The following is a 13,899-nucleotide window of genomic DNA, read 5'->3' as shown; positions in this document are numbered from 1 at the left end:
TCTCTTCTATAAATACAAAAATTAGCCGGGTGTGATGGTGTGTGCCTGTAATCCCAGGTACTCGGGAGGCCAAGGCAGGAGAATTGCGTGAATCCAGGAGGCAGTAGTTGCAGTGAGCTGAGATCACAAAATTGCACTCCAGCCTGGGTGACAAGAGCAAAACTGTCTCCAAAAAAAATCAAAGATCTGTACAGCCACGTGCTGCATAATGACATTTTGGTCAACAACGGATCACATATACAATGGTGGTCCCATAAGATTATGACTATACCGTATGGCCTAGGTATGCAGCAGGCTCTACCATCCAGGTTTGTGTAAGTACACCCTATGATATTCACACAAAATTAAATCACCTAATGAGGCATTTCTCAGAATGTATTCCTGTCATTAAGTGACACATGACTGTACTCTTTTCTTTGTAGAGGACAGAATTATCCTAAATTTTATATGGAAAGGCAAAGGAACTAGAATAGTGAAAATAATTTTGAAAAAGAGAAAAGGGGGAGAATCCTTCTACTCAAATTCAAAGCTTACTATATAGCTGCAGTAATCAACACAGCATGGTACTGGCAAAAAGATCAACAGAGATCAATAGAACACAATAGAGAGCCCAGTAATAGACCCACACTAATACGCTCAATTGAATTCTGGCAAAGATGCAAAAGTATTTCAATAGAGGAAGAACAGTCTTTTCAACAAGGTGCTATATAGCAAGTTGATATCCATAGCCAAAAAAAATAAACTTGGAATTAAACCTCACACTTTATACACTCAAAATGGATCACATACTAAATGTAAAACTCCACAAAACCTTTAAAAAATATATAGAACCTCTTCAGGATCTAAGGCTAGACAAAGGTCTCTTGGACTTCACACCAAAACCATGATCCATGGAAGGAAAAATTGATGAACTGGATTTCAACAAAATAAAAAACTTGAGCTCTGCAAAAGGCCGTTAGGATAAAAACACAAGCTACAGACTAGGCAAAAATATTTGCAAACCACCTATCTGACAAAGGTTGAGTTTCTACAATATATAAAGAACTCTTGGCCAGGTGCCGTGGCTCACACCTGTAATCCCAGCACTTTGGGAGGCCGAGGAGGGTGGATCACTAGAGATCGGGAGTTCAAGACCAGCCTGGCTAACATGATAAAACCCCACCTCTACTAAAAATACAAAAATTAGCTAGGTATGGTGGCATGCACCTGTAATCCCAGCTACTCAAGAGGCTGGGGCAGGAGAATCGCTTGAAGCTGGGAGGCGGAGGTTGCAGTAAGCCAAGATCACGCCACTGCACTCCAACCTGGGTGGGTGACACAGCAAGACTCCATTTCAAAAAAAAAAAGAACTCTCAGAATTCAACAACAAAAAAGAAAGATTATTAACATCATTAGCTATCAGAGCAATGTAAGTTATAAAAACAATAAAGTATCACTACACTCTTACCAGAATGGCTAAGACTAACATCAAATGCTGGAAAGATGCAGAGAAACTGTATCACTCAAACATTACTGGTAGAAATGTAAAATCATACAGCTATTCTGGAAAACTTTGGAATTCCTGGGCATTTATCCAAGAGAAATGAAGACTGCTGTTCACATAAAAACCTGCACACAAATGTTTACAGCAACTTTATTTAGATACGTAAACAAACATTCCTGACGTCCTTCTACAGGTGTTTACTCTCTATGGACATCCCACTCAGTACTAAAAACAGAACTGTTGATGCAACAACCTGGATCAATGTCCAAATTATGCTGAGTGAAAAGCCAATCCCAAAAGAAAGTATAATCCAATCATAATTTTGGCAAAATTACAGAGATGGAGAACAGACCACTGGTACCAGAGGTTACGAAGGTGGGCGTAGCTATACGAGCACAAGAGGAAACTGAGAATGGCTTGTAAGGACAAATGGGATCATTGTGATAGAAACGTTCTGTATCTTGATCTTATCATTTCTATTATATCTTGGCTTGGTTGTGATATTGCCCTTGTTTTGCAAGATGTTATCAACGGGAAAACCGGGTGGAATCTCTCTGTTATTTCTTACAAGTATATATTTCTTACAATGACCTCAAAATTTTTAAGTTGAATTGATAAAACAAAGCCAATGACCTACATTTATGTTAGTATCTTATGAAATAAGCTAACAAAGGAGTAGACGGATGTTAAGACACACAATTTGGTTCATTTCCTAGACAATTTATTCCTATGGAGTGGTAATTCCAGTGCCTGTTCTTATTCTGCCTAATCACAAGTGATTTTCCTGATGGCCTCAGGTATCTAGTATCTGCCTGGCTAATTCAAACCTATGGATCCCCAATAATGTCTTTTTCTTTTTTAAGACAGGGTCTGGCTCCATTGCCCAGGCTGGAGTAGAGTGGTGCAGTCTCAGCTCACCGGAACTTCCACATCCTGGGCTCAAGCCATCCTTCCCACCTCCGCCTCATGAGTAGCTGGGAGCATGTTACCACACCAGTTGATTTTTTGGGAGAGACAGGTTCTCCCTATGTTGCCCATGCTGGTCTCAAACTCTTTGGCTCAAGCTACCAGCTACTTGGGAGGCTGAGGCAGGAGAATCGCTTGAACCTGGGAGACGGAGGTTGCAGTGAGCTGAGATTGTGCCACAGCACTCCAGCCTGGGCAACAGAGTGAGACTCCATCTCAAAAAAAAAAAGAAAAAAAGAGCATTTTCGCATCCTGATTTTGTACATCAACTGCTTGGAAGCAAACTAGTTTCAAGAAGTCTGGCAATCTCTCTATAATCTTAGGTACGTGGTCCTACACTTAAGCATATGTTTGTTTCATACATATATATCTTATATATGTATAATCTTTTAAGTTCGTCCTGTTGGTATGAAAATCTAAAATTACTACTTACCATTTGAAGAGGCTAAAGGCAGTTCTTAAATTCTTCCCCATTTAGGAGAAAATTTTGAATAATGACTCCTTCATCTAAATCTGATAAAGAATGTGTTCAATATTCTGTATTATTTTACAGTATATTTTGAGAAAGATCTTTATTTGCTTTGTACAAAAATTGCATGACACATTAACATATTATATATCAACATGATACATAATTCATAAAACACTGTCTGCCAAAAGTAATTTTACCACTGTTTTTTTTTAAAAAAAAACCCATCTAAAAGTCGTTTTTTAATATGTATATTTTCTCCAAAGGAAGAAATTTCTTGCTTTTACTCAGGGGAAAAAAAAGAAAATTAATGTACATTTGAGTAGAATGATTTCATCTAAATGAGTTCTTTCAGGAGACATCTGGGATTCACTGCATTATTTTTATTTTCTTCTTTTTCCTCTTCTTTTCCAACATTTCTACCATTTTCCTCTTCCTGGTTGATACCAGGCCACTTTCTTTTGTTGCTTTCTTACTGTCACCTGCTAAACTGCGTTTCTTTGTGTTAGGTTTTGACTGCTTTTCTTCTTTGTGCACTGTGTCACCAGGCTCCTTTTTGCCAGTTTTGGACTGTTCTTTACTTACTACAACACAAAAGAGAGTGCTTTTAAAGACTGTTTTCCCCTTTGAATGAAATAAACACAGGCTGTCAATAAAGTGAAATTATCTGGATCTCCTCCACTTCTACAATTTAAGAGATAACAGATTATTCAAAATGTCAAAACAATGAAATTCGATTACCAGGAGAAGGCTCTGCTGCTGGAGGAAAGCTTTCTTTCGTGTCTGGCACTTTGTCTAGCCACACTCCAAGACATGTCAGCCTGGCTTTAGTGTCTACTTCACAGAGTAAAGATGGGGGAACTTTCTAAACAGAAGAAACAAACATTCATGATGTGCATTTTCAAGAATTTCTTTTTCCATAATCAAGTTACCTTAATTTAAAACTTCCTGTATTTTCTTGAATACAAAATATGATATTCAGAAGCAACATATAATGTTCACTCATGGTTAGTTTAACTATTTCTAAGAAGTATTCAGAATTTGAAAATTCTAAAGAAAGGAATCAGGTCTTATTTCCAGGGCTGAACAAAGAACCTTGGAAAAAGAGACATTCAACAAACCATATTCACAGAATGTGTTTATGAGAGAACAAAGAATAAACCAAGAGAGACTGTAAGGAGACTACAGGAGGGAATTTAATTTTCCAAACTGTCTGGTTCAAATGGTTTGTTAATTTCATAATTGATCAGGAGCTTCCAAATTATTTTAGCAATGGCAGTATTTCTACCCAAGAGCTTCCAGAGAACTCCAATATGCAAGAGAGAGGAAAGTAGAGCTTCTCTGACTAAAAAGAGCAGCGCGAGTTCTGGGAAACCGCCAGCTCACACTCAGAAATGACAACCATCAAGGCACCTCCATGGGAACCTTAATTTTAAAACCATTAATATCAATCATGTCTGGAAGAGATTTAAAAGTCTGTTTATTTAAAGACCTATGTCTTATGACCCTTAAAAAACATTCCACCTCACTTACGAGCAAGACTTGTATTAAAGTACATTTAGATTGTGTTAAGGCACGGACCTTATCCTGCTCAAGCTTCCACATTTTGATGAAACCATCACTCGATGCTGTAACAATAACATGTTGCTCTGGAATTTCAAAACTGAACATGTCCTTTACCCTAGGAGAGAAATATTAACACCATAAAAGATCTTGTCCTCCAAAAAGTCTAATATTGTTAAAAACTACACACACAGACTAGTGCTTTCGCAATGTTTCAGGTTATTTCCAAACTGCTCAATGAAAGGTGCCTTAAAACGTAACTATGCTTCGCATTCCCATTAATGAGATATATTCAGGCCCAAAATACAAGATAAAATCAACTGCCAACTATATCTGAAGGAAAAGTTGAAAAGATAACAGATAACTATAAATAATCAGGTTATTACAAAGGAACTAAAGATGAGAAAAACAAAGCCCATCACCGCAAGAAACTCCAAGTTCAGTAAGGAGAGAAAAGACAACAGAAATGATGAATCAAGGCCTCTCCCACACACCCATTTCCCTCATCTCCAGTCCCACCACTATTAGTCTAAGCAGCTATTATTTTTCCTCTGGATCACAGAAGTAGCCTAATTGGCCTTTCTGCTTCTATTTTGCCCCTTAACAATTTTTTTTTTTTTTTAGACAGAGTCTTGCTCTGTCACCCAGGCTGGAGTACAGTGGTGGGATCTCAACTCACGACAACCTCCGCCTCCTGGGTTCAAGCGATTCTCCTGCCTCAGCCTCCTGAGTAGCTGGGATTATAGGTGTGCACCACCATGCCGGGCTAATTTTTGTATTTTTAGTAGAGACGGGGTTTCACCATGTTGGTCAGGCTGGTCTCAAACTCCTGACCTTGTAATCTACCTGCCTTGGCCTCCCAAAGTGCTGGGATTACAGGCATAAGCCACTGCACCTGGCCAACAATTTTTAAAAATGTAAATCAAATCTTGTAACTTCCAGGCTTAAAATCCTATATAACTGGGATCTACTTTAAAATAACATGGGAGAGGAGGAAGTGGCTGGGCATACAGATGAAGCAAGAGTGGCCACACAGTGACAGTTGCTAAAGCTGGTGGTGGGTCTTAAAGGATTAGCACCTTAAACCAGTCTAAATGCTTTTAAATTTTTCCATAGTAAGTAAAATTATGATGATTATGGGCACCGTTTGGCTTCCACCATCCTCTCCTTGCTCATTCTCACCTTGTCACAGTTCTTCTATCTGCTCCTAAAATACACCAAGCTCTGTTCTCTCTCAGGGTCTTTGCACCTGTGCCTCTCTCTTCTTTTAAAAACTAGCTCCTTTTTCATTCCTAAGGTCTCACATCTTCTTCCATCATCATCCTATCTAAACCAATTACCCTTGTTAATCTTTAATCACTCTACTTTTCTATTTCCATCCTGTCATAATGATCTGCTTGTTTATAATCTGTTGCCTCCTTACAATATAAAAGCCATGAGAGCACAAGCTCCCGTCTTTTCTGTTCATCATTAAATACCTCGTGTAGTATTTCATAATGATGCTCAATGAATACTTGTTAAATAAATGAATGGTCAAATATCTTAAGTGTTACTAGTACATCTGGAATGGGCGACCTTGAAGAATATGTTTACTTCCCGATATAGGAGAAGAGTAAGGCCTTTATACTACTGACGGCAGTACTCTTACAGATTTCTTAAAACTTAACCACTGTTTAAGAAATAAGAACTAAGACTCATTTGAGACATAGAACATGCAAAGGGAACACATTAAATTCTAACTCTGTATATTAGATCACCTTTTTCAAAATTACTAGAAAAAGCAGGGATATAAGAGTCAGATAAAACCGGGTTCAGCTCTCAGCTCCATTACCTAAGAGTGGGGTAATATTGGCCAAGCCACTTAACTACTTACTTCGGGACTATCCACCCGCTAGAAATAGAGAAAGCATTAAAAGTTAATAAAAACTGGCACAAAACAGGAACTCAATAATGTCAATTCACTTCTCCTGCAGGAAAAAAAAAATCACATGGAAAAGGGGAAGAAGTAGGCAAGGGGAATTACATAAAAGGACAAAAGTAGATGGGAACAAAGCTCAAGATTGTTTAGTCTTTTGTTTGTTCAAATATGCTTGATTTCAGGCTCTACGTCTAACAGACATTTAAAAAATATCTTGTGCAAATGACAGTCCTGAAAACAATTTCATCACTTTTGCATTATTATTATTATTTTTGAGACGGAGTCTCACTCTGTCACCAGGCTGGAGTGCAGTGGTGCGATCTTGGCTCACTGCAACCTTCGCCTCCAGGGTTCAAACGATTCTCCTGCCTCTCCCTCTCGAGTAACTGGGACTACAAGCACGTAACACCACACCAATTATTTTATTTTTAATAGAGATGGGTTTCACCATGTTGGCCAGGATGGTCTCGATCTCTTGACCTCCTGATCCGCCTGCCTCCGCCTCCCAAAGTGCTGGGATTACAGGCGTGAGCTACTGCGCCCGGCCCACTTTTGCATTATTAAAGGCCAGGAAGATAACATTTTCCACCATCTTATTAGACTCCAGATACCATATACTGTACATGTAAATATGTCTGATTATTTCTGCAGTTGTCGATAGAAACATATACCCTGGTTTATGAAACTACTGCATATATACCATTTACTAAGACTAGACATATACACCAGAGAGTAGTAAAAATACCTGTTTTCATGAGCTTTAAATTCACAGAGGCACATTAGCGAATCACAGTCAAAAAACCTTATAACTTCTTCATCTCCAGCCACTGCAAGGACAGACTCCTAGGAGACAGGAAAAAGATTAATAACATCCAGAATGTCATCAACAGTTCCAACCATCACCACAAACTTTCGTCACTGATTTCTGCTTACTTACTGAAAGAAATTTAACAGAGGAAATTCTCTTTTCATTTGTGATGGTACCACTAATGGAGGCAGTGTCAAGCTGATAGATGTCTATTTTATTCTGTATGATAACTACATATTGCTCTCCTCTTGGGGACCACTCTACTATGTGAGCATCTATAAGTGGAAAAAAATGAAGTTTATTTATTTTGTAAATAAAACATAAAATAATCATAGCAGTAATAAAAATAGAAAATATTTATACTGTGTATTTTCAAATTTATTATCCTAGTTCATCTTCATTTTACAAGTTAAGTTTTTTAGAAAACAATCTAGGTTCAAAAAGTCAAAGGTTGGCCAGGTGCAGTGGCTCAAACCTGTAATGCCAGCACTTTGGGAAGCCAAGGTGGGGGGATCACTTAAGGCCAGGAGTTTGAGACCAGCCTGGCCAACATGGCAAAACCCCATCTCTACCAAAAAATACAAAAAATACAAAAAACTAGCCAAGCATGGTGGCACGCGTCTGTAATCCCAGTTACTTGGGAGGGTGAGGCAGGAGAATCACTTGAACTCAGAAGGCAGAGGTTGTAGTGAGCTAAGGTAGCACCACTGCACTCCAGCCTGGGTGACAGAGTGAGACTCTATCTCAAAAAATCAAATCAAATCAAATCAAATCAAATCAAATCAAAGGCAGGTGGCAGAGCCACAACAGAAATCTAGATCTAAAATGGGAAAAGAAAGAAACCCAAGGCATTTGCTCGGAGGTAACCACCACCATGCAGAGAAATAAATATGTAACATACACACACGTAAAAATGTGTATCTATATTCATATTCCATAAGTCACTGTAAAACATACAGGTTGAGTATCCCTTATCCAAAACACTTGGCACCAGAACTGTTTTGGATTTTGTAATATCTGCATATATACAATGAAATATCTCGAGGATAAAACTCATGAAACTCATGTTTCAAGTCTACACATGAAATTCATCTATGTTTCATACACATCTAGCCTGAAGGTAACTTTATAAAATATTTTAAATAATTTTCTGCATGAAACAAAGTTCTGACTGTGACCCATCATGAGGTTAGGTGTTGAATTTTCTACTTGAGGCATCACATCAGTGCTCAAAAAGTTTCAGATTTTGGAGCATTTCAGATTTCCAGATTAGGAATGCTCAACCTGTATTTCAAACAAAAATACTCACTTTGCTTTATATTTTTTATGAATGCTGATCTTCCTTCTACAAGATTCCACGTTCTGCAAAACAGGAAGCTTACTTATGGTGTGATCACCAACTACCTTTTATTAAGCGTAAAAGAACAAGCATAATGAAGGCTTACTCACGTGACAATTTTAGTAAATATTGACTATTTAAAAGACCTGCTATCTTCCTTACAGCAACATTTTGAAATAATATGAGGCAGGAATAAGACTTGCTCCATTCCCATATCCCTTTAACATGTCGTATCCACTGTATTTTCAGAAGGTTTCCCTTTCTAAAACCTTCAATTCACAGCTATGATGCCTGCAGCATAACTGCATGTTTGAAAATAGAGTTTTTCATTTTTATCCCACCACTGTGAAAAGGTTCACCAGCTTTTGACGTTTCCCTTGTATCACAGCATTTTTAAATGGTGGAGAGCTGTAGTAAAAGAGACACCTTAGAAAAATGCTCTTGAACATTAATGACTTACCTTAATGTCTTATCTGTACCAACCGAGAGAGCCAACTTGCCAGATGGGTGAATAGAAAGGAAGGTCACCTGTCCTCTATAACGAAACCAACAGTTAGTCCCCAACTTGACTGGCACATCGAGAATGCCAAAGGGAAGAGCCCAACTCACTTGTGAGCTTTAATTGACCTCAGGCATTCCCATTTCTTTGCATCCCAGATACAGATGAGTCCATCTTCCGCTCCACTGATTAAATGCCTGTTGCCATAGAATTTCAGGCAAGTTATTGTACCTATGGAAAAACCAAAATAGGCAAAAATAATATTCATTTTAAATGCAAACTCCATTTCTGATTTGAAGGCTATGCTATGCTAAGTAAAACACTCAGTATCTTTTTTTTTTTTTTTTTTTGAGGCAGGGTTTCACTCTTGTTACCCAGGCTGAAGTGCTATGGCACAATCTTATCCCACTGCAACCTCTGCCTCCTGGGTTCAAGCAATCTTCCTACCTCAACCTCCTGAGTAACTGGGACTACAGGTGCACATCACTACAGCTAGCTAATTTTTTTTTTTTTTTTTTTGAGACGGAGTCTCGCTCTGTCGCCCGGACTGGAGTGCAGTGGCCGGATCTCAGCTCACTGCAAGCTCCGCCTCCCGGGTTTACGCCATTCTCCTGCCTCAGCCTCCCGAGTAGCTGGGACTACAGGCGCCCGCCACCTTGCCCGGCTAGTTTTTGTATTTTTAGTAGAGACGGGGTTTCACTGTGTTAGCCAGGATGGTCTCGATCTCCTGACCTCGTGATCCGCCCGTCTCGGCCTCCCAAAGTGCTGGGATTACAGGCTTGAGCCACCGCACCCGGCCAGCTAGCTAATTTTTGTATTTTTTGTAGACCCAGGGTTTCACCATGTCATGTTGCCCAGGTTGGTCTTGAATTCCTGGGCCCAAGCGATCTGCCTACCTCAGCCTCCCAAAGTGCTGGGATTACAGGCTTGAGCCACCGCACCCGGCCAGCTAGCTAATTTTTGTATTTTTTGTAGACCCAGGGTTTCACCATGTCATGTTGCCCAGGTTGGTCTTGAATTCCTGGGCCCAAGCGATCTGCCTACCTCAGCCTCCCAAAGTGCTGGGATTACAGGGGTGAGCCACTGTGCCTGGCCTCAATGTCTTAATATTACTAAAATATACCTTAAATTTTTTCATATAAGTACAGTTGTTCAAATCTATGCAAATATTTTCAGCAGAGTATCTCTAGTTTAGAGACACATTTGAACAAATCAGTTCACGTCCTTGCTTTACCTCTTCAAATTATAAATTTAGAAGGTGGCTGGCTAGGAAAGTTTGAGCAGAAGTGAACAAAACTAACCAGCTAACAAGCTAATCTGGGGAACAAACCAGGCGTACTGCCACATGACTTCCACTTTCTAAACAGTGAATGAGCTACCCAATCAGCCACAATCCAATCATTATCACTCAGACCTGTTTTGATCCATTTCCACACATTTCGCATTCATTTCTTCATATTTTCCTCTCGTTATTATCCTATTTCTTGCTTTGGAAAGTTTGCTTTCCCACATCTGCTTCCCTAGAAAAAAACTTATCTATTAGCAACTCTCTAAAATAGGATATTTTCCATAAATATTTTCCATAAAAAGGAATGAGCTCATATCCTTTGCAGGGATGTGGATGCAGTTGGAAGCCATTATCCTCAGCAAACTAATGCAGGAAGAGAAAACCAAACACTGGCTGGGCAATGTGGCTCATGCCTGTAATCCCAGAACTTTGGGAGGCCAAGGCGGGCAGATCACCTGAGGTCAGGAGTTGAAGACCAGTCTGGCCAACATGGTGACACCGTGTCTCTACTGAAAATACAAAAATTAGCTAGATGTGGTGGTGTGTGCCTGTAGTCCCAGCTACTCAGGAGGCTGAGGCACAAGAATCGCTTGAACCCGGGAGATGGAGGTTGCAGTGAGCCGAGATCACACCACTGCACTTGAGCCTGGGTGACAGAGCAAGACTCCATCTCAAAAAAAAAAAAAAGGAAGAAAGAAAAAGAAAAGAAAGAAAACCAAACCAAACACCGCATGTTCTCACACAGGGGAAGAACAAGACACACTGGGGCCTGTGGCAGCCGAAGGGTTGGGGGAAAGAGAGCATTAGAAAGAACAGCTAATGGACACTGGGTGATGGGATGATCTATACAGCAAACCACCATGGGGCGTTTACCTATCTAACAAACCTGCACATCCTGCATGTGTACCCCTAAACTTAAAATAAAAGTTGAAGGAAAAACAGAAAAGAATTAAAAAAGGAAAAAGAAAAAAAGATTTATACAAGAAACAGAAGAAACCAAGAGCCCTACTTCATTCACCCCCCAATCTCAATTCCCTTTATGTAATTCCTTTTCTTATTGTTGAACTCTTGTACTAATGGGTTTGGGCAGGTCAAATTTAGAAAGAAGACTTCTTTGTATGAACCAGGACTACGAGATAGAGAAAAAAAGAATGCATATTTGAATCACTCAAAGCACAGCTTCTGATGAAGAGCAAGATAGCTGTCAAAGCAGCAATGGACAGTCTGCCACAGTCTGAAAGTGTCCCCCCAAATTCATCTGCTGAAACTTAGTTGCCAATGTGATAGTTTAAGAGGTGATGGTGACTAAGTCAAGAGGGCAAGCCCCCAGGAACGGGATTAGAGGACTGCCACCTTCTAAAAGTTTTTTTTGGCTGGGCGCGGTGGTTCACGCCTGTAATCCCAGCACTTTGGGAGGCTGAGGTGGGTGGATCACTTCAGGTCAAGAGTTCAAAACCAGCCTGGCCAACATGGTGAGACCCCCGTCTCTACTGAAAACACAAAAATGAGTTGGGTGTGGTGATAGGTGCCTATAATCCAGGCTACCTGGGAGGCTGAGGCAGGAGAACCGCTTAAACCCAGGAGGCAGAAGGTTGCAGTGAGCCAAGATCGCGCCACTGCACTCCAGCCTGGGTGACAAAGCGAGACCCCGCCCCCCGCTCCCCAAAAGTTTTTTTTGTTTGTTTGCTTTTTTAAAACTGGCTCCAACTCTCAAGCTTGACCTTACAAAACTGTGTAGGGAGCTGCTTTGCTCTTCCACCACATGAGGACACAACAACAGGGCGCCAGTCCTTATGAGACATGAAAATCTGCTGGTGCCTTCATCTTAGCCTTCCCAGCCTCTACAACTGTGAGAAATAAATCCCTATTATTGATAAATTATTCACTCTAAGGTATTTCGTTATAGCAGTCTGAATAAACTAAGGGAACATCTAATAGAAGGAAGCCATTTATGGCTGCAAATTTACTGCTGGAAACCAACGCCTGGTGTGGATCCTCTGAAATACATGTAAGATTGGGTAGAAAAAGGGTACGTATTTTATCTGCCTTTCTTTGCAGAAAACCAACTTTCTTAGCTGAGTTACTATTCATTCTCTGTCCCCTGGGAAAATGCAATAAAATCAGCATAAAACGTTTGGTACTGAAGAAAAAAATTTACCTGTTCAGTCTTTATCTCCCTTGATTTTGGCACTATCCTGGGTACCTTGACCACCAGGGTGGAAAACCAAACCACAAGCTGGGCATTGTAGTACTACTTCGTGACTTCAACTCCAGGGACCTTTGCCTCCCCCGCATTTCAGTCCCCTACACCCACAGGCTGGGCGTCGTTACCACATAGAGCTATTGCACGGTGTAACACTTGACCTCTAGGAACCTATTTGCCGACCACAAGCTCACATCTTCCCATCCCTTTCACGCCTTCCTGCACTCACACTCCACCTGCTTTTGTATTTCAGAGATCTCCAGGCCCTTGACAACACTTTTCTTTTTTTTTTTTTTTTTTTTTGAGATGGAGTCTTGTTCTGTCACCCAGGCTGGAGTGCAGTGGCACGATCTTGGCTCACTGCAACCTCTGCCTCCCGGGTTCAAGCAATTCTCCTGCCTCAGCCCCCCAAGTAGCTGGGACTATAGGTGCGTGCCACCACGCACAGCTAAGGTTTTGTATTTTTAGTAGAGACAGGGTTTCTCCATGTTAGCCAGGATGGTCTCGATCTCCTGACCTCATGCTCGGCCCACCTCAGCCTCCCAAAGTGCTGGGATTACATGTGTGAGCCACCATGCCCGGCCTTTGACAACACATTTTCTCTATGCGGACAACCTAATCCACTCCTTCACCAAAATTCTTAATTCCTTGGTAACTCAATCCTTCTACCGCACACACCAAGTAACCTTCCCCTCTCTAGGGAAATGTCTGTGGCTTATTACTGAAGAAACTCAGAAAATCTTGCGAACTGATGTTACTCAATCTGTAGCTGCCAATTCCAATGGCGCAGGCCTTCATCAGTCCTTCTGTTGGGGTTCTCAGTCAGCATCCCTCCTATACAAACTGGCAGTACTTTCCTCAAGCCCACGTCATTCATTCACTAGCTTGCCCTCTCCCTCCCTCCCAATTCAGTCTCTACCTGGCTCTCTCAAGGACTCCAGGATCTGGTCCCATCTACTTCTCCAGCCACTCGAACTCCCAGTTTAACCTTCTCATAATCCGGAACTGCTTACAGTTCCCCATGAACACCAGCGGTAAAAGGGTCTGGGCTCCAGACCTAGGTGCAAGTTCTAGTTCCACTGTTTGAGACCTCAGGCAAGTCAAGTAACATCTTTGAAACTAGGTGTTCTCTTCTACTTTCCTGGCACACAGAGGGGTACTTAATATGCCCTCAATAAAGTCAGATATTGCTATGATGCTACTACCTGTGCTCCTCACACTGCCACCTCTGCCTAGAATGTCCTTTCTCCCACTTTGCAAACTTTACCTGCCTAACAACTGACATGTCTCTTTTAAGATAATTCGGATGTCGCCGGGCGCGGTGGCTCAAGCCTGTAATCCCAGCACTTTGGGAGGCCGAGAC

General features: G+C 40.9%; 1 protein-coding gene across 1 annotated transcript in view; it reads right to left on the bottom strand.

The window, feature by feature from the left end:
• Positions 1 to 2,991: 2,991 nt before the first annotated feature.
• Positions 2,992 to 13,899, bottom strand: part of PAK1IP1 (PAK1 interacting protein 1) — a 14,456-nt gene continuing 3,548 nt past the window's right edge. The window contains exons 3-10 of the mRNA XM_011962677.1: positions 9,156 to 9,276; positions 9,007 to 9,081; positions 8,517 to 8,569; positions 7,337 to 7,482; positions 7,145 to 7,242; positions 4,500 to 4,599; positions 3,660 to 3,783; positions 2,992 to 3,502 (exon numbers count right to left, since the gene is read on the bottom strand). Coding sequence (XP_011818067.1) covers positions 3,288 to 3,502; positions 3,660 to 3,783; positions 4,500 to 4,599; positions 7,145 to 7,242; positions 7,337 to 7,482; positions 8,517 to 8,569; positions 9,007 to 9,081; positions 9,156 to 9,276 — 932 coding nt within the window. The 3' untranslated portion in view covers positions 2,992 to 3,287. The remainder of the gene's footprint in view (positions 3,503 to 3,659; positions 3,784 to 4,499; positions 4,600 to 7,144; positions 7,243 to 7,336; positions 7,483 to 8,516; positions 8,570 to 9,006; positions 9,082 to 9,155; positions 9,277 to 13,899) is intronic.

This window comes from Colobus angolensis, unplaced genomic scaffold (assembly GCF_000951035.1).
Source record: "Colobus angolensis palliatus isolate OR3802 unplaced genomic scaffold, Cang.pa_1.0 Scaffold6, whole genome shotgun sequence".
Classification (NCBI taxonomy): Eukaryota; Metazoa; Chordata; class Mammalia; order Primates; family Cercopithecidae; genus Colobus; species Colobus angolensis.
The sequence above is the reverse complement of the archived record's forward strand: the minus strand, read 5'-3'. Positions and strand labels throughout refer to the sequence as shown.